At 47.9% G+C, this 21,332-nt stretch overlaps 1 protein-coding gene across 3 annotated transcripts in view; it reads right to left on the reverse strand.

The window, feature by feature from the left end:
• The window catches only part of LOC133449012 (son of sevenless homolog 1-like), a 211,294-nt gene that overhangs the window by 26,895 nt on the left and 163,067 nt on the right, over positions 1–21,332 (reverse strand). Inside the window, exon 1 of one of the 3 annotated variants that reach the window (XM_061728159.1) lies at positions 4,332–4,434. The exons of the other annotated variants lie outside the window; for them this stretch is intronic. Coding sequence (XP_061584143.1) covers positions 4,332–4,389 — 58 coding nt within the window. The 5' untranslated portion in view covers positions 4,390–4,434. Of the gene's footprint in view, positions 1–4,331; positions 4,435–21,332 lie in introns of those variants that run through there. 3 annotated transcript variants of the gene reach the window in all.

Genomic DNA, 21,332 nt, shown 5'->3' on the forward strand with positions numbered 1-21,332 from the left:
AGGTCCCGGTCCATCATCAGGAGGAGAGACCGGTCCAGGTCCCAGTCCATCATCAGGAGGAGAGACCGGTCCAGGTCCCAGTCCATCATCAGGAGGAGAGACCGGTCCAGGTCCCAGTCTCCATCACCAGGAGGAGAGACCGGTCCAGGTCCCAGTCTCCATCATCAGGAGGAGAGACCGGTCCAGGTCCCAGTCCATCATCAGGAGGAGAGACCGGTCCAGGTCCCAGTCCATCATCAGGAGGAGAGACCGGTCCAGGTCCCAGTCTCCATCACCAGGAGGAGAGACCGGTCCAGGTCCCAGTCTCCATCATCAGGAGGAGAGACCTGTCCAGGTCCCAGTCTCCATCATCAGGAGGAGAGACCGGTCCAGGTCCCAGTCTCCATCATCAGGAGGAGAGACCAGTCCAGGTCCCAGTCCATCATCAGGAGGAGAGACCTGTCCAGGTCCCAGTCTCCATCATCAGGAGGAGAGACCGGTCCAGGTCCCGGTCTCCATCATCAGGAGGAGAGACCGGTCCAGGTCCCAGTCCATCATCAGGAGGAGAGACCAGTCCAGGTCCCGGTCTCCATCATCAGGAGGAGAGACCGGTCCAGGTCCCAGTCCATCACCAGGAGGAGAGACCGGTCCAGGTCCCAGTCCATCATCAGGAGGAGAGACCGGTCCAGGTCCCAGTCCATCACCAGGAGGAGAGACCGGTCCAGGTCCCAGTCCATCACCAGGAGGAGAGACCAGTCCAGGTCCCAGTCTCCATCACCAGGAGGAGAGACCGGTCCAGGTCCCAGTCCATCATCAGGAGGAGAGACCGGTCCAGGTCCCAGTCCATCACCAGGAGGAGAGACCGGTCCAGGTCCCAGTCTCCATCATCAGGAGGAGAGACCGGTCCAGGTCCCGGTCTCCATCATCAGGAGGAGAGACCGGTCCAGGTCCCAGTCTCCATCATCAGGAGGAGAGACCGGTCCAGGTCCCAGTCCATCACCAGGAGGAGAGACCGGTCCAGGTCCCAGTCTCCATCATCAGGAGGAGAGACCGGTCCAGGTCCCAGTCTCCATCACCAGGAGGAGAGACCGGTCCAGGTCCCAGTCTCCATCATCAGGAGGAGAGACCGGTCCAGGTCCCAGTCCATCACCAGGAGGAGAGACCGGTCCAGGTCCCGGACTCCATCACCGGAGAAACACTTTCTATAGTCCTGCAGCCGACTCGATATGAGACTCTGAAAGTAGTCCAAACATTCAATAAAACTTATTTCATATAAGGCAGAGTCACATCAGTTCATACAAACCAAACTAATCTCTGTCTTTTTGTTCAGACACAGTTATGGTATATATTAAGGATCTGGGTTCTAACTCCCATACGTTCATCATCGCGACTGAGAAATGTCTGAACTGACAGTTCAGACAGCTACTGGTAAAGCGACCATCACCAGGAGGAGAGACCGGTCCTGGTCCTCTTGGTACCTAAACCAGCTGATCCAGTCATCATCCTGGACCAGCAGATCGGTCTGGTCCCTGAAGACTCGCTCCTGATCCTGCCATCAGCAGGTTCCTCTAACGGAGCCAAAGCTGCCGTTGTGATTGACAGGTTCCATCGTTGTGCTCCTACCTTTATATGTTCATGTGGTTGATTGTGAGATTATTGCAGCTCCACTCTTGTGTAACTTATCTGGTGATGTGGGGACTGTCGTGTCCTTCACGTGGTGCTGAACTTATTGTTGACGTCACGTTTCCTCATATTCTGCACTTCCCTGCATCACCAGTGAGTGTTGCCAACGGACAAAACCTCAGGAAAGTACGTACGCCAGACTTGATTTGTGCGTGAAAGACCGCAACTTTCCACATTCAAGTCACTTTTTGAACATCCGACCGTGAGCGTAAAAAGGGGTGGATGCACGTTTTTTGTGCGCAGCACTCTTTGTACATGAGGCCTCTGGTCCTGATGAAAGAGCTCAGGATGTCTTGCCCTAGCTGATCAGGAGGTGTCTCTAGATTGTAGCTGCCCTCCACTTCACAAGCAGCAGAGGTTGAAGTAGATTGCTGAAACCATATTTAATCTGACTGCACAGTTGAGTGACAGGAAAGCAAGAGGAAAGAGTGATGAAGACGGCAGAGAATAGGGGGAGTATTGAGATTGGGCCTTAGACTAATTAGGCCCAATCTCAATACTCCCCCTACTTTTCTTCACTCGCCCTTCTTTTCTCCACTCGCACTTCTTTTCTTCCCTAACCCCTAAAAAAGAAGGGGGAGATTTTAGGGCACTTGAGATCTAGGGCACTTGGCCCAGGTGCCTGTCCCATTTCTCCTACTCCCCCTTGTTTTCATCCCTAACCTGATCAGGAAGCAGAGAGCCAAAAGCTGTTTTAATTTCAGCTGTAGCGCTGTTAATATGGCACTTTATTAAGTTTTAATATTTTTTCAGGCATAAAGGTAACCTTAAGATCCCCTACCTGGGCTCAGTTTATCCAAATAACGCCTGTTAAGAAATTTGACCCGATGTTTTGGGAGATGAGAAGAGCCGCCGCCCCCGGGGAGCAGCCTCAGCTGTTACCATGGTAACAGCAGCCTCAGCTCACAGCCCGAGAAGAGACGTGTCCGCCGGGTCAAGCTGCTGCGTCGTCCCGGGAGAGAAACTCTCTCTGGGACGCAGCTCTGTTGAGAATTACGCTGACTGAAATAAATCATTTAGGAAGATGTTGGTTTAATAGATGAAATCTAACAGTTGTAGCTACGCCTGTTAAGAAATTTGCTCCGAAATTTAGAGATTTCTGTCTGCCGGCTCCGGAGTTTGGGTCCGCGTTAAATCGACGCAGAGCCTACGGCGTAGGGTACGGCGTGCGTCGCCGCGTACATCGACGCAGACCTTACGGCGTAGGTTGCGTAACCTACGCCGTAGGCTCTGTGTTGGTGTAACGTGGAACCATAAATCCCTTTATTCTGGTGTGATCTTCTACAACTTTATCTGAAAGTGTGTAAATTACCCAGATAACAGCTGGATTACTTTGTGGTTTCTGAAGACTATTATATCAGAAACATCCAAAACAAATCTGACGAGTCACAGGATTATTTCTCTCTATTTCTCTGAGACGAGTCTGCCTGTTTGCCTTCGGTCGGCGAGTCAAATCGACGCAGAGCCTACGGCAAAAGCATTCTGGGAAATTTTCATACCCCCTCGCTCGCCAAGTGAGCATCTGAAATCCCTGGATTTGAAGGGGCTATTCTCAGCCCCTAGCCCTCGTTATGCCCACTCCCCCTTGGTGAAAAGAGGAATTGGGACACCACTACCTTCACGGGAACGCGCAAAAGTTAGGGTTAGTGAAGAAAACGAGGGCGAGGGGGAGTATTGGGACGCAGCCTTAGTCTATGTGTATTAGTAGAAGAATGTCTATCCTTAATAAAGCCTGTTTGATCCAGGTGTATAATGGAAGGGGTTATTCTTTCCAAACGTTTGGTGGATGCTTTAAATCCTGGTCTGGAGGACTCTATTCATCATGGCCTGGACAAGTCTGTTAGTCCTGAACTGGAGGTGTCTGTTAACCCCGGTCTGGAGGTACTGTATCTGTTAATCCTGGTCCGGAAGTCTCTGTTGGTCTTCGTCTGGATGTGTCTTCTAACCCTGGCCTGGAGGTCTCCTGGTGTTGAGGTCTCTATTTGTCCTGGTCTGGACATTACTGTCGGTCCTGCTATGGACAAATCTGCTAGTCCTGGTGTGGAGGAGCCTGTGGAGCCCCAGCCAGGGATGTCAGGAATGTCTAGGTTTGTCCGGACATATCCTCACAAAGCTGATGAAGTGTATTTTCTGGCTCGGTGGGGCTGGTGGTGGTGGCAACTTCAAAAACCCTCCAACACACCCAAACACTCCAGAATATTCATGCTGAACTTTAATCTCATGTGTTTCCTTTATTTTTGTTCAGATAATCTGCCAGTCACTGAGATAAACTTAAACGTTAGACAGCAACTTTAGAACATGCATTAAAGCCAGGACTGACTACTTTTACTTGAGTACAAAGCCCCGTTGTTTTTGTACTTGTACTGCAGGTCAGGGTTTGAGTCCTTCCACCTGAGCCCCTTCAGTCAGCTGACCAGAATCTCACTCAGCTGATCAGCAGCACAATGCAGCTTTGTTAGCCCATTAGCACGTTAGCAGAACCGGGCCAGTCCACTCAAATATATGCCTTGACGACTTTCACTGGTTAACGAACGTACTGACAGGCAATCAGTCAAATGATTGATCAGTCAACCCTAGCTGTTTCTATGGAAACCACAGGGAACTGAATGAAAGCTTTGGCTGACAGGAGATCAGAGAGCTGTGCCCCATGACCTGCAGTTGAGTCTTACCTGTGTGGGTGAGCTCCCTGAGCGAAGAGGAGGAGGAGGCTGATGAAGAGTCGGCCATGTCTGCTGCTTCTGCAGATTTAAACCTCTTTCTGACGAATACTCGAGTTGCTGCAGCAGTGATGATGTCACAGCAGGAGGTGGGGCCACATGCTAGGCTGGCTGTACACCCCACTCTGTGTGTGTGTGTGTGTGTGTGTGTGTGTGTGTGTGTGTGTGTGTGTGTGTGTGTGTGTGTGTGTGTGTGTGTGTGTGTGTGTGTGTGTATGATTTTTTTTACTGAAACAGGTCCAACTGAGGCGTGTGTCTTTGTATTAACTTTATTGATCCGCTTCAACATTTGCAACATAGTGACACAAAGTAGCCCAACAGCTACAAACACACACACACACACACACACACACACACACACACACACACACACACACGCACACACACACACACACACACACACACACACACACACACACACACACACACACACACACACACACACACACAATCAGCGGGCGTCAGCAGGACTCCTGGAGGCCTAGCAACTATCACCAGAGAGAGAGGATTAGTTAGTTAGTAAGTTAACAGGTTGATCCAAACACACCTGATTGGATCACCATCACCAGGTCATCCAGGTCTGCACAAGTCTGACAATAATCAATAATCTGAGCCAGCTGTGGTGGACCAGAGCAAAATCTAAACCAGTGGTCTTCATTCCAACTCCTCCAGAGCCACTGTCCTGCATGTTTTAGATGTTTCCCTGGTTCAACACACCTGATTCCAATTAATGGTCATCAACAACATGTCATCAAGGTCTACACAACTCTGTTGGTGACAAGGTCATGTGTATCAGGGTGTGTCCTCGGGACCAAAACGCTGCTCTAAACCATCAACTGGGGCCTCGTGAACAAAGAGTGTGGCACACAAAAAACGTGCGTACGCCACTTTCTACGCTCACGGTCGGATGTTCAAAAAGTGACTTGAACGTGTGAAAAGTTGCGCTCCTTCATTCACACATCAAGTCTGGCGTTCGCACTTTTCTGAGGTTTTGTCCGTTGGCGACTCTCACTGGTGATGCAGTGAAGTGCAGAATATGAGGAAACGTGATGTCAGCAATAAGTTCACGACCACATGAAGGACACGACAGTCCCCACATCACCAGATAAGTTACACACGATCAACCACATGAATATATAAAGGTAGGAGCACAACCATGGAACCTGTCAATCACAACGATGGAATCTGTCAATCACAACGATGGAACCTGTCAATCACAACGATGGAATCTGTCAATCACAACCATGTAATCTGTCAATCACAACGATGGAATCTGTCAATCACAACGATGGAATCTGTCAATCCCAACGATGGAACCTGTCAATCACAACCATGGAATCTGTCAATCCCAACGATGGAACCTGTCAATCACAACCATGGAATCTGTCAATCCCAACGATGGAACCTGTCAATCACAACCATGGAATCTGTCAATCACAACAATGGAACCTGTCAATCACAACGGCAGCCTTGGCTGGTTAGAGGAACCTGCTGATGGCAGGATCAGGAGCGAGTCTTCAGGGATCACACCGACCTGCTGGTCCAGGACTAAGACTGGATCATCAGCTGGTTTAGTCTGGACCTGCTGGTCCAGGACTAAGACTGGATCATCAGCTGGTTTAGTCTGGACCTGCTGGTCCAGGACTAAGACTGGATCATCAGCTGGTTTAGGTCACTAAGAGGACCCTTCTGGATCGCTGCCCTTAACTGTAACCAGCGACGCTTCGGATCGATCCAACATGAACCTTTCAGCAGGAGCTGCTGACAGGTCGCCATGACGACCGTATGGGACAAGTATTTGAGATAAAATACAGATCCTAAAACATCCCATAACTGTGTCTGAACAGACACACATTAAAACACAATTTGCATCGAGGAACCGGTTCTCTAAAGTTGTTTTTTAAAATAAAACTAACTTACTCAGCAACATATGAATAAAGTTTTTCTTGAATGTTTGGACTACTTTCTTAGTCTGATATCGAGTCGGCTGCAGGTGCTGCAAGATCCAGAAAGTGTTTCTCTGGTGATGGAGTCCGGGACCTGGACCGGTCTCTCCTCCGGGAACCTAGACTCCCCCCGGGGAGTTACAGCAACTTATAAAAAATAACCCAAATTTTATTTGTAACTCAATACTTTTTGGTCAGAATGTAGACATAGGTGTTGGGATTCATAAAATGTGACTTTGACAGGCGGGGTATGCACAAAATTTAAACGGCGGGGGCTAGAGCACCGCCAATACCTGTCTCAGTCCCCATTGAGTGTAATTTAATCAAACGTTTTCTTCAAAAAAATCTCACTCTGTCTTCGCACTGAGCTTACTCACTCATTTTAAGGAATATATGAATAAACTTAAGATTGTCAGAATCTGCCGGCTTTTGTGTCTCTCAGAATATTTTGGTTTTTTGGCTACGAGCTACGGTTTGATAACAAATCGGCCAAAATCTGGGTTTTTCTCACAGCCAAACCTGGAAGGTTCTTGGAGTTAGGTTCTTGTTCTCGTGGCAACAGGAACTCAGCTGCTGAGTCATTGCCTCAGCCAGAACTGGTCACATGACTCAGTCACCAAAGTCTTCATATACTTTAACCAGAGTAGTGGATAAAACAGAGTGACGACAACTTTTGTTCTCGCCGCCAGAGTGGTCATGTGGTTCATGGAAGCCCCGCAAGTTCCAAACAAAGCTGCTGACATGTTCGTCTATGGGACAGACAGCAGTGAGCTCGCTCTTGAACGCTAAATATCAAAATAATCCGTACACAGGTACATTTACAGCTGATAATGAATCACTGGGAATACATCCATGTCGGTTACGTGTATTGAATGGCTGGATGACAACTAAAAGCATAATTTGACAAGCTTTTCTGTGTTATTTGGGGGGGGGGGACTTTGCTTCATGGATTGCAGATAAATTAGCAATTGAACTGTAATCTGGTGCAATGCATCTCTTATGTAGCTACATGAGATTAATGTAAGCAATTTATTAATACTCCCTTACATTGAACAATGATAAATTATGGTTTTCAGTTAAATATTTGATGATCCAGATCTATTTATCTGTAGTACGATGCTGCAGATGTTTATCAGTCTGTGGTCAGTGTGTTTCATGCTGCATCTGCTGCGGAGGAATCACACACAAATACAGTCTGATGTATTTAAATGATGAATGTGACAATAACAGCAAGTGTCTGTCTGTGAGAACAAGTAAAACAACTAGACAAAATTCCTGGGAAATTTTGAAGTGCCACGGACTACTGCCGGATGATCGCGGGGCTTATTTGCACCCATGAAGGTCAAGGACTCGATACAGATTCCAATGACACCACCCATGACTCTCTATGTCAAACCATTCAAAAGTTATTACAGAAAATATGTAATAGGCTAATAGAACCACTAACAAAACCGCTAACGGGACTGCTAACGGGATAGCTAACAGAACCGCTAACGGAACCTCTAACGGGATCGCTAACTGAACCGCTAACGGGATCGCTAACGGGATTGCTTACGGGACCGCTAACGGGACCGCTAACCGAGCCGCTAACGGGATCGCTAACGGGACCGCTAACCGAGCCGCTAACGGGATCGTTAACCGAGCCGCTAACAACCGCTAACGGGACCGCTAACGGGACCGCTAATGGGATCGCTAACGGAACCGCTAACGGGACCGCTAACGGGACCGCTAACGGGACCGCTAACGGGACCGCTAACGGGATCGCTAACGGGATCGCTAACCGAGCCGCTAATGGGATCGCTAACGGGACCGCTAACAACCGCTAACGGAACCGCTAACGGTACCGCTAACAGAACCGCTAACGGGGTCACTAACGGGATCGCTAACTGGACCGCTAACGGGATCGCTAACGGAATCGCTAACTGAACCACTAACTGGACCGCTAACGGGGCCGCTAATGGGATCGCTAACGGAATCGCTAACAGGACCGCTAACGGGACCGCTAACCGAGCCGCTAACGGGATCGCTAACGGGATCGCTAACGGGATCGCTAACGGGATCGCTAACAACCGCTAACGGGACCGCTAACGGGATTGCTAACGGGACCGCTAACGGGGTCGCTAACTGGACCGCTAACGGGATCGCTAACGGGACCGCTAACCGAGCCGCTAATGGGATCGCTAACGGGACCACTAACAACCGCTAACGGAACCGCTAACGGGACCGCTAACAGAACCGCTAACGGGGTCGCTAACGGGATCGCTAACAGAATCGCTAACTGAACCGCTAACTGGACCGCTAACGGGACCGCTAACGGGATCGCTAACAGAATCGCTAACTGAACCGCTAACTGGACCGCTAACGGGACCGCTAACGGGATCGCTAATGGAATCGCTAACTGAACCGCTAACTGGACCGCTAACGGGATCGCTAACGGAATCGCTAACAGGACCGCTAACGGGACCACTAACCGAGCCGCTAACGGGATCGCTAACCGAGCCGCTAACGGGATCGCTAACAACCGCTAACAGGACCGCTAACAGGACCACTAACAGAACCGCTAACGGGACCGCTAACACCGATAACACTACCATCCCATAATAAACACCTACCATCCCATAATAACACAGGAGAGACCACGTCTCTCCAGTGTTAGCGTCGCTCCATTGGTTACCCGTAAAATTCAGAATCCAATTTAAAATTTTATTACTTGCGTATAAAGCCCAAAACGGCTTAGCTCCGCATTATTTGCAAGACCTGATAGTGCCTTATGTTCCTGTCAGAGCTCTCCGTTCTCAGAGTGCAGGTTTACTCGTAGTTCCTAGAGTATCTAAATGTAGATTTGGAGGGCGGGCGTTCTGCTATCAGGCGCCACTACTATGGAACCAACTTCCAATCTGGGTTAAGGGGGCTGACACCACCTCCACCTTTAAAACTAAACTTAAAACATTTCTGTTTAGTAAAGCCTATAGTTAGTGTTTAGTAAACCTCTAGCTGGTGTTGGTAAATCTCTAGGTAGTGTAAACTTTAGTGTGTCAGAGTCGCTCCTGTGGTTTCTTGTGCTGGCCCCCCCTTCTCCTCCCTTTTCTCTCTTTTGTCCATGTTGCAGCATCCTTTGCCGGACACCGGAACCTGCAGTGTGGGAGTGAGGGGGGCAGGGTAACGGCCCCTTTTGGGCGGGGGAGAATGTTCGTCCCTCAAGACTCCTCTCCCTGGCCCTGCCCCTTCTCAACCTTTCCCCGACCCTGCACCCCAACCTGGGACTTGATGATTGGGCCGGAGCTTCGGGAGCTGCGTGCTGGCCTGCGGTCCCCACCCCTGGTCATCCCGTTGCTGGCCCCCCCTTCTCCTCCCTTTTCTCTCTTCTGTCCTGCAGGTGGCCGTGGGTGGCTTGTAGCTTGCATTACGGAGCACAAGTCTTTTCCTGACCCTGCACCCCAACCTGGGACTTGCTGATTGGGCCGGAGCTTCGGGAGCTGTGTGCTGGCCTGCGGTCCCCACCCCCGGTCATCCCGTTGCTGCTTCCACCTGCCTGCTGTGCTGTTGCCGTCCCTGACCCACCAGTCTGGCCCTCGGCAGGAGGGTCCCCCCTGATGAGCCTGGTCCTGCTCAAGGTTTCTTCCCTCCTAAAGGGGAGTTTTTCCTTGCCACTGTTTGGCTTAAGGTTTTTCTCCCACTAGGGGAGTTTTTACCTGCCATTGTTTATGTAATAACTGCTCGGGGGTCATGTTCTGGGTATGGGTCTCTGTAAAGCGTCTAGAGACAACTCTGTTGTATTAGACGCTATATAAATAAAATTGAAATGAAATTGAAATTGAAACACTAACATCCCATAATAACACTAACATCCTATAAAAACACCTGACATCCCATAATAACACTAACATCCTATAAAAACACCTGACATCCCATAATAACACTAACATCCTATAAAAACACCTGACATCCCATAATAACACTAACATCCTATAAAAACACCTGACATCCCATAATAACACTAACATCCTATAAAAACACCTGCCATCCCATAATAACACTAACATCCTATAAAAACACCTGACATCCCATAATAACACTAACATCCTATAAAAACACCTGACATCCCATAATAACACTAACATCCTATAAAAACACCTGCCATCCCATAATAACACTAACATCCCATAATAACACTAACATTCTATAAAAACACCTGACATCCCATAATAACACTAACATCCTATAAAAACACCTGACATCCCATAGTAACACTAAAATCCTATAAAAACACCTGCCATCCCATAATAACACTAACATCCTGTAAAAACACCTGACATCCCATAATAACACCTATCGTGTGTGTGTGTGTGTGTGTGTGTGTGTGTGTGTGTGTGTGTGTGTGTGTGTGTGTGTGTGTGTGTGTGTGTGTGCTCATCTAAGGTTAAAAGGTCAGGGTTCAGATTTCTCCATTTTCCAGGTTATACTATGAAGTCTGTACTGAGTGAGTCATGTGACCAGTTCTGGGTCAGCCTAATCAGTCAACAGCTGAGCTCTGGTTGCTGGGGCAACAAGAACCTGATACAGAGGGAGCGGGAATGACTCAGCTGGATTTTCGGTTGTGACAAACCTGAAATCACTCCACTTTGCGCTCAAACCGTAGCTCTTAGCAGAAAAACGAAAACATTTTGAGAAACAGAGAACCTACCAGATTATCTAAATGTTATTTTCATACAGATATTCCTTAAAATGTGTTAGTAACGGCAATTCGAAAACAAAAATGAGATTTTTCTTAAGAAAATGTTTTTTAACATAAGAGTCAATGAAGAGCGAGACAGGAATTGGCGTGTCTGTTGGCTCCCCCGTTAAAATTTTGTGCACACCACGCCTGTCAAAGTCACATTTTATGAATCACAACACCTATGTCTATATTCTGACCAAAAATTATCTTTCTAGCTTTTACGGTTTGCCCGCGAGCTCGAGTTACAAATAAAAATTATGTTCATTTTTTGAAAGTCTCTCGCACTCTGATCAATTAGAACCGCACTGAAGATTTGACAAAAAAGTGATTTCCAGTCCTCGCTTGAGGGCTCATATCTTGAAAAGTGTACATCTTAGGAAAAAACAGTTCGGGGTTTAGAGAGAGAGGAGAAGTTTTCCTCCATTTTGAAGTTTGAATGACAGTTCTACGTGCAAGTATGAGAAAGATATGTGACTCTGAAAAAAGGTGAATTTGGCTTTTTTTTTACCTCCTCCCATCCACAGTGTTACATTCTGCTCCATTCACTTACATGGGAAAATCTCCCCATTAATTTGGAAATTTGGAAATGTTTTTGCACTTCGTGCAAAAACTATTCGTGCCATCACTCTGAAAATCCACAGGACTGTAGTTAAATTTAGGGCCTACAACTTTCTAAATCGGTTCAGAATTTTTCGAGCAACGGTGTGCGATTGGTGAGGCCCCAAAGTTCTCGCAATGCGTTCCGGATGGGGCAAAAAGCGCACGTTTGTGCACGTTGCGCAAAAACGTGCACGCCAATCGCTAATAAAAGTCATACCCATCGATTCCCGATTAAGGCGCATGTTTCTACGTTTTTACTTTTCGCGTTTTCTCAAAGCTGTGGGACTAGTTACGGGACGAAGTTTTTACGGAAGAATATATAATAAGCCTGAGCAATATTAAGAGTGCCTTGTGCTGCGCACGAGGCACTCCTCCTCCATTGCGAAGCTCAATGGAGGAGGAGTGCCACGTGGCGCAGCCGTGGCACTAATTAAAAGACAATGTATGAAGGCTCATAAATCACAGAAAAAGATGTTTGGCATTACGGAAGAACAATTTTATTTAACAGAGACTGTATTCCAGCATTAGGACAGCAGAACAAAGGTGGGGCTACGAAATGTCTTACATTTCTTAAAGTGGAACACAAGCTCCTTTTACACACTTACAGAGAATATGAGCATATATTTTATTAGAATACTCTGAAAAGTGCCTGACGCCATTTCCTGCTAAGGGGCAGGACGGACCCTAAAACCTTTCATATTTAATCAGTGTAGTGTTTGACCCACTCTGACTTCTCCAAAAGGGAACAATTTGAAAAAAAGAGGTGTATCTGGTGTAATAGTTGGCTTTATTACAATATCCTCTAGCAATATCCTCTGTGCACATCAACCAAACAAGTGGGAAACAGAAAGAAGAGAGAGGAAAAGTAATCTAGCATCCGAGCATTCACTATCTTAATGTCTATATATTCATATGTAATAATTGCTCAGGGGTTTATGTTCATGTTCTGGTCTCTGGAAAGCTCCTAGAGACAACATTTGTTGTATTAGACGCTATACAAATAAAATTTTATTGAATTGAATTGAAGTGGTACCTGGAACCAATCTGACCCTATACCCTGGACCCAGAAGAATCTCTGGTATGTTTGCAGAAACCTTCCATGGGAATTAAAATTTTGACATTGATCTAATTTGGAAATTTTACATAGAATAAACAGAACAAATGGAAATATTGTGGTAAACAAATAAATGGAAACAGTCTAGACTAGCACAGTGCTAGCATAGTGCTGTCTGTGCTCTTGTGTGGATGTGAGCTAGCTTACATTTAGCAACTGATGGAGGGACTCACTAACATTTAGCATTTGTTAAACATCAGTTTAAAGGAGCTTGAGGCAGGATTTATGAAAAAAATATGTATACGTTTTAAGTTTTCTAGTAATAATGTCAGATGAAGCGTTCCAAACCAAAAAGAATGAGCCCTCTAGTGTATCTCTCCGTTGCCTTGAACAGGCTGTGTGCTGCAAAATGTGCTGCAATTCCGGGCCCGAATTTCCCGCGCTGTCCTGCGGATGTGACGTCACATGACGCTGCATGCGCATTTTCCCCGTTCCCCCGTGCCGGCTTCGCTGTTGGCTGCAGTACCCCCGACGGCTGTTGTGGCGCTAATGAGTCTCATTTCTTATTCTTGCCTCAAGCTCCTTTAAATGTTTAAATGTCAACAGTCCAGGTGTGGAAGACTCTAGAAATGTTTTCCCCTGTTTGCTGATGATGTTATGTTTCTGCTCTCTGTGGATCAGTACCTGAGGAGGAGAGCGTGTGCAACCTTTTTGAACGACGCTGTTGTCATGTCCTGCAATCATGTCTGACGACCGCGGGCGATCTGCCGGCTCTTGTTTTTGGAGCGTTTTGTTCATCAGAAGTTGAGGAAGAGAGGTGGACTTCATGGATGAAGACAGTGATGGTGGGTTTTTGCTCCGCTGTCCTCCGATAATATGTTGAAACCACCCGTTGTCACTTTTAAGTACCTCTGCACACAAGTTTAGGGGGAAGTGGAAGCCTGTTACAGAGTTGTGCTGGAGGGCCCAGGTCCAAGCCCCAGGAAAGCAAAAAAGGCACCCACTTTGGGTCCCTGAGCAAAGGCCCCTAAAGCCGGGCAGACACTGTGCGATTGTCGGCTCGTTTTGAACCAATTTTCCACTTGTGCTATTTTTTTGGATCGGGCCAGATGTCTACCCAATCGTTGGTCGTGCCTCTTGCAGTATACGTGGGGTAACGACGAGAGATTAAGGCCCTGTCCCAATACTCCCACTACCCCTCGTTTTCATCCCTACCCCTAAATTTTGCGCGTTCCCGTGAGGGTAGTGGTGTCCCAATTCCTCTTTCCACCTAGGGGGAGTGACGAAAAGTAGTGTAGTGGCTATGAATCTGTCCCTACGGATCAAGTGTTTTCCGATCCTCACTAGTTGATCTAGGGACAAAAAAATTTCCCAGAATGCTTTTCGTCGTCATTTGCGGACTGAATCCCCCAAAAAAAACATGGCGGACATTTCTTATTTTAGGAATGTAGGGGGGACTTTGTTGTCGTTTCATCTGACCTTCGGCCGCATGTCTTGGACACTCGGGTGAAGAGAGGGGCTGAGCTGTCAACTGATCACCACCTGGTGGTGAGTTGGATGCGCTGGCAGGTGAGGAGGTTGGACAGACCGGGCAGACCCAAACGGATTGTGAGGGTCTGTTGGGAACGTCTGGCTGAGCCCTCTGTCAGGGACATGTTCAACTCCCACCTCCGGGAGAGCTTCTCTCGGATCCCGGGGGAGGCGGGGGACATCGAGTCCGAGTGGACCATGTTCTCCGCCTCCATTGTCAACGCGGCGGCTCGAAGCTGTGGACGCAAGGTCTCCGGTGCCTGTCGTGGCGGCAATCCTAGAACCCGGTGGTGGACACCGGAAGTACAGGATGCCGTCAGACTGAAGAAGGAGTCCTACCAGGCTATGTTGGCCGGTGGGGCTCCTGACGCAGTAGATAGGTACCGGCAGGCCAAGCGGGCCGCGGCTCGGGCAGTCTTGGAGGCAAAAACTCGGGTCTGGGAGGAGTTCGGGGAGGCCATGGAGGAGGACTTTCGGTCGGCCTCGAGGAAATTCTGGAGGACCGTCCGGCGCCTCAGAAGGGGGAAGCAGTACTCTGCCGGCACCATTTATGGTGCTGGTGGGGAGCTGTTGACCTCGACTGGGGACATTGTCGGACGGTGGAAGGAATACTTTGAGGATCTCCTTAACCCGACTGACATGCCTTCCACTGAGGAAGCAGAGGGTTGGGGCTCAGAGGCGTGCTCATCCATCACCCAAGCCGAGGTCACCGAGGTGGTTCGTAAGCTCCTCGGTGGCCGGGCACCGGGGGTGGATGAGATTCGCCCTGAGTACCTCAAGTCTCTGGATGTCGTAGGGCTGTCTTGGCTGACACGCCTCTGCGACATTGCATGGAGGAAGGGGACAGTACCGCTGGGGTGGCAAACCGGGGTGGTGGTCCCTCTGTTTAAAAAGGGGGACCGGAGAGTGTGTTCCAACTACAGGGGGATCACACTTCTCAGCCTCCCGGGGAAAGTCTACGCCAGGGTACTGGAGAGGAGATTACGGCCGATAGTCGAACCTCGGATTCAGGAGGAACAATGCGGTTTTCATCCCGGTCGTGGAACACTGGACCAGCTCTATACCCTCCGCAGGGTGCTCGAGGGTTCATGGGAATTTGCCCAACCAGTCTACATGTGCTTTATGGATCTGGGGAAGGCATTTGACCGTGTCCCTCGTGCCATTCTGTGGGGGGTGCTGAGTGAGTATGGAGTCCGGGGCCCTCTACTAAGGGCTGTCCGGTCTCTGTATGATCGAAGCAGGAGTTTGGTTCGCATTGCCGGCAGTAAGTCAGACTTGTTCCCGGTGCATGTTGGACTCCGGCAGGGCTGCCCTTTGTCACCGGTCCTGTTCATAATTTTTATGGACAGGATTTCTAGGCGCAGCCAGGGGCCGGAGGGGATCCGGTTTGGGAACCTCAGGATTTCATCTCTGCTTTTTGCAGATGATGTTGTCCTGTTGGCTTCATCAGACCGGGACCTCCAGCATGTGCTGGGGCGGTTTGCGGCCGAGTGCGACGCGGCAGGGATGAGAATCAGCACCTCCAAGACCGAGGCCATGGTTCTCGACCGGAAAAGGGTGGCATGCCTTCTCCGGGTGGGTGGAGAAGTCCTGCCTCAGGTGGAGGAGTTCAAGTATCTCGGGATCTTGTTCACGAGTGAGGGAACAATGGAGCGTGAGATTGACAGGCGGATCGGTGCAGCGTCCGCAGTAATGCGGTCGATGTACTGGACCGTCGTGGTAAAGAGGGAGCTGAGTCGAAAGGCGAAGCTCTCGATTTACCGGTCAATCTACGCCCCTACCCTCACCTATGGTCATGAACTTTGGGTAGTGACCGAAAGGACAAGATCGCGGATACAAGCGGCTGAGATGAGTTTCCTCCGCAGGGTGGCTGGACGCTCCCTTAGAGATAGGGTGAGGAGTTCGGTCACCCGGGAGGAGCTCGGAGTCGAGCCGCTACTCCTCCACATTGAGAGGAGTCAGCTGAGGTGGCTTGGACATCTGTACCGGATGCCTCCTGGACGCCTCCCTAGGGAGGTGTTCCAGGCATGTCCCACCGGGAGGAGACCCCGGGGAAGACCCAGGACACGCTGGAGAGACTATGTCTCTCGGCTGGCCTGGGAACGCCTCGGACTCCCCCCGGAAGAGCTGGAGGAAGTGTCTGGGGTGAGGGAAGTCTGGGCATCCCTGCTGAGGCTGCTGCCCCCGCGACCCGGTAACGGATGAAGTTGATGAAGAAGATGATGATGAAACATTTCTCATTTTTTAATGAATAAAATCAATATTTTGAGTTAGTTTCTGCATAAAAATGCGTTTTGATTACATTTCTAGCGAGAAATATATATTTTATTTTCATAATATTCACTCAGTGAATGTACATACTGTAATCACTCGTTTGCCCGTTTGCCGAAGATCACGCCAGAATAAGGGCTGATTTATGGTTCCGCGTTACACCAACGAATAAACTACGCCGTAGGCTACGCCGTAGGCTCTGTGTTGATGTTACGCGGCGATGCGCACCGTACGCCGTACCCTACGCCGTACCGTACGCCGTAGGCTCTGCGTCGATTTAACGCAGACCCATAAATCAGCTCCCAAGCTGGCAGACAGAAATCTCGAAATTTTCTGAGCAAATTTCTTAAAGAGCATATTGCAGGTTGGAGACCCCTGTGAATCAATGTGTAGGAAAATAATGTAGGAACTGAATTTTCATTGAAATACGCATAAATATATACTACAGTGACCTCCGGAGTTGTTTTTGTGAGAGTATTTTACTTCCGCATCTGAAAAAGTTGAACCGGAAGTGACGTGGCATAGGGGAGCGCGGTGAATTCAACAATAGGAAAAATAATGGATCTTAATGTTTTTTGTGACACTGAAGAGGTTGTGAATGTGTATTCACACCAATATGACGGGCCACAGCCTTATAATTACGAACCCGTTAGGCCCCCCCACGTTCTTTTGATTGACAGCTGAAACTCGCTTTTTAAAAGGCTGATTTATGGGTCCGCGTTACACCAACGCAGACCCTATGGCGTAGGTTACGCGGCGACGCACCGAACGCTGCGTGCGCCGCGTACCCTACACCGTAGGCTGCGCCGTCGATTTTACGCGGAACCATAAATCCGCCTTTATTCACTACAGCACCCGTGCTCCTGAAAGAAACTCCAAAAAAACCTCCTTAAAAACGGGTGAGTACTTGTAATCTGTCTATGTTTGTACTTTCTAAACAGAAAACAGGCTTATTATCTTCTCTTTTTTTTTTAAAAGCATCCGAAATAGCCGGGTATTTTTAAAACCGAATACTTCCCCCCCTTCGTTTATAAAATAATTTGTATCCACATTACATCGTTGTTAAAAAAAAAAAAACCTTCCACACAGAACCGAATATCTGCGTTTTCGACCACTTTCATAAGCACAGACCTGTAGATCATCTGGTCTTCCGGACTCCGGGCCGCCTCCGCGGCGCAGTTACCCCGGGATCCGCGCCTCCTCCTCAGGCAACGAGCTGGAGTTTCCCTGTGTCCGCCGCGGAGCTGCCGCGTTAATCGACGCAGCCCTGCTGCAGCCCTGCTGCAGCCCTGCTGCGCAGCTTTCCCGGGAGCCGCGTCTCATTCTCGGGTAACGAGCTCGACTTGTTGTTGTTTTGGAGCATAATGTGACAAGTAATGTGAAAAATCTTCCCTTTGCCCGGAGTTTTTTTAAACATTTGTTTATTTGCGTTTTCATGTGGATGACAGGTCCAAACGTAGGAAAATATCTTCGGTTTAGCAGATACCCGGCTACGTGTGTACGGGGTCTGGGCATACAGATGGGGCAGAGCTGTGGAGACTGCTCCCTGGTGTGACGTCATATGACGCGGTGTTCGAAAAAAAAAGCGTTTGTACGAGCTTGGCTAAAATCAGCCACTTTTTCCTCTGAATAAGTGCCCTTATGTCTTGTAAAACATATTAAATCCTACATTAACTTCTCACATAGTCATTTTCACATAAGGTCAGGTATCATTTTTGAAAAAATTCTAACCTGCAATATGCTCTTTAACAGGCGTAGCTACAACTGTTAGACTTCATCTATTAAACCAACATTTATCTTCCTAAATGATTAATTTCAGCCAGCGGTAATTCTCCACAGAGCTGCAGGTTTCTCCCCGGGACGACGGTGCAGGTTGACCCGGCCGTGAGCTGCTGCTGCTCCGAGCCGGCGGCTCTTCTCCGAAAACATCAGATCAAATTTCTTAACAGGCGTTATTTGGATAAACTGAGCCCAGGTTGGGGATCTTAACGGTTACTTTTACGCCTGAAAAAATATTAAAACTTAATGAAAAAAAAGTGGCATATTAACAGCGCTACAGCTGAAATTAAAACAGCTTTTGGCTCTCAGCTTCCTGATTTTAGGGATGGTGCTGAAAGTAGGAGTAGTGGGAGTATTGGGACAGGGAACAGGGAAGATTTCAAGTGCCCTAAAATATGTCCCTTCTTTTTTAGGGGTAGTGAAAGAATCTTTTTTAGGGGTAGTGAAAGAAAGTAGGGCTAGTGAAAGAAAGTAGGAGGAGTATTGGGATTGGGCCTAACACCTTACAACAAGCTCCCGATCACTAATCGTGTGCTCGCAAGAAAATCAAACGTGTTGGAAATCCTGGTCGCTCCTCGTGAAGGAATCGCTCAGTTGAAGCAGCTACGATTCGATTGGCCTCATCCTTTCACAGAGAGCATGTCTCTCATGACATCTCTGATGTCACGTCAAAAACTATTATTTGAAGTTTAAAGCGTTGCAAATTCACATTACAAATCATGTTTTTTTTAATTCAAGATCTTTTTATTGAAATTTTCACAAAGTAAAAAAGGTGAAATGCTGAATGTTAATTACAAATATTTTGAGTAGGCATGGGCATGTTGATCATAGCATACACCAGTGTACAAAATATAAAAAACAATTAAACAGTATGAAAAAAAGTTAAACAGTAACAAAAACAAACTACAGACCAAACTAATCCCTCCCATGTCACTGCCAGATTACTAATCACAATATGAGGTCACTCTAACATCAAAAGCCTGCACTAGGAATACAAAAGAAATATGAAGTATAGTTCACAGGGTCTGGAATGCTTCTAGAAAAGGTCCCCACACTTTCTGGAACTTATTTGATAGCTGAAGCGAGTATCTAATTTTCTCCAGTTTTAAACAGGACATGATGTCTTCCAGCCATTGTGCACGAGTAGGAGGGAAGGGATCCTTCCACCTGAACAGAATTGCCCGACGAGCCAAAAGGGAGGCAAAAGACAAAGTGTGCCCCTGTGCAGTGGTTAACTTCCTTCCTCCCTCCATGACCCCAAACAGGGCAGTCAGTGGGTTTGGTTCTAATCTGATTTTAAGCACCAGAGAGAGAGTATGAAATACTTCCCTCCAGTACTTGTTTAGACATGGGCAGGACCAGTACATGTGGATGAGAGAGGCTTCTGCTACTTTACATCTTACACAGTATGGACTAATATCTGGGTACATGGAGGATAACTTTGCTTTGGAAATATGAGCCCTGTGTAACACTTTAAACTGAATTAAGCAGTGACGTGCGCACAGGGAGGTTGTATTAACCAGTTTGAGTATGGACTCCCAGGTATCCTCTGATAAGGGAAGCCCTAAGTCCTGCTCCCATGCTGCTTTGAGTTTATCTGTAGGGGCACTCCTAAGATCCAGCAACATGCCATAGAAAGATGAAATGAGCCCCTTTTTGAATGGGTCTGTGGCAAGAACTTTGTCAACTCTGGTCAAGCCTATCGATGCACCAGGGCTTGGTGTCTGGGAAAGAACAAAATGTCTAGCCTGAAGATACCTAAAGAAATGTGATTTTGGAAGGCTGAATTTCCTACTTAACTGCTCAAAAGATGCCACGGTGCCGTCTATGAAGATATCTCTAAAACGAATCATACCCCTCCTGTGCCATTCCTGGAAGGTGGGGTCCTCAAGGGATGGTTTGAAAAAGTGATTTGATGCAATCGGGCCAAGAAGAGAGAAGCTGTGAAAACCAAAAAACTTCCTAAATTGGGCCCAAATTCTAAGAGAATGTTTAACCACTGGGTTTTTGATTGATTTAAGTGAAGGAAGTGGAAGTGAGGAACCGAGTAGGGCAGGAATTGACAGGTCATCAGTTGGATGTGACTCCATCGCCACCCAGTCAGGGCGGTCAGCGCCGTCGCAGTAGAAGGACCAGAATGCAAGGCAGCGCAGGTTAGCAGCCCAATAATAATAACGAAAGTTTGGGAGGGCCAGACCACCTGCAGACTTTATTTTTTGAAGGTGAGTCTTGTTCAAATGTGGCCGTTTACCCCGCCATAGGTATGAAGATATAACTGAGTCAAGGGACTGAAAAAAAGAACCAGGAATAAAGAGTGGTAAGGTCTGGAAAAGGTACAAAAATTTAGGTAAAATGGTCATTTTAACTGAATTGATGCGACCCACAAGAGACATTGACAGGGGTGACCATTGTGTAAGGATTTGTTTGGTCTTATTTAACAATGAGATAAGATTCTCTTGGAGCAGGTCTTTGTGTTTCCTTGTCACAGATATGCCTAAATAGGAGAATTTGTCATTTACGATTTTAAAGGGAAAATTGGAAAGGTCTAAAGCATGCGATTCGAGATTGGTAGGGAAAAGCTCACTTTTGCTGAGATTCAGTTTATAGCCTGAGAGTTTCCCAAACTGACTGAGAAGTGACAGCGCAGGGGGTAATGAGGCCAGAGGGTGAGAGATGAAAAGCAAGAGGTCATCGGCATCGGCAAGCGAGACCTTATGTTCCCTGCCACCTCTCCAGATACCGGACACATCCTCACAAGATCGGAGCGCTGTGGCAAGCGGTTCGATAGCCATGTCAAAAAGCATGGGACTAAGGGGGCACCCCTGACGGGTTCCACGATGCAGATTAAATGGTTTTGACCGTTGAGAGTTAGTACGAATTGAGGCTGTTGGGTACAAATAGAGAAGTTTAATCCACAGAGCAAAGTTCGGACCAAAACCAAACCTGTCCAGCACAGCAAAGAGATAATCCTATTCGACGCGGTCGAATGCTTTCTCCGCATCCAGAGAGACAACGCATTCAGGGATAGCCTCAGAGGCAGAGTAGATAATATTGAA

This window comes from Cololabis saira, chromosome 1, assembly GCF_033807715.1.
Source record: "Cololabis saira isolate AMF1-May2022 chromosome 1, fColSai1.1, whole genome shotgun sequence".
NCBI classification, from domain to species: domain Eukaryota; kingdom Metazoa; phylum Chordata; class Actinopteri; order Beloniformes; family Belonidae; genus Cololabis; species Cololabis saira.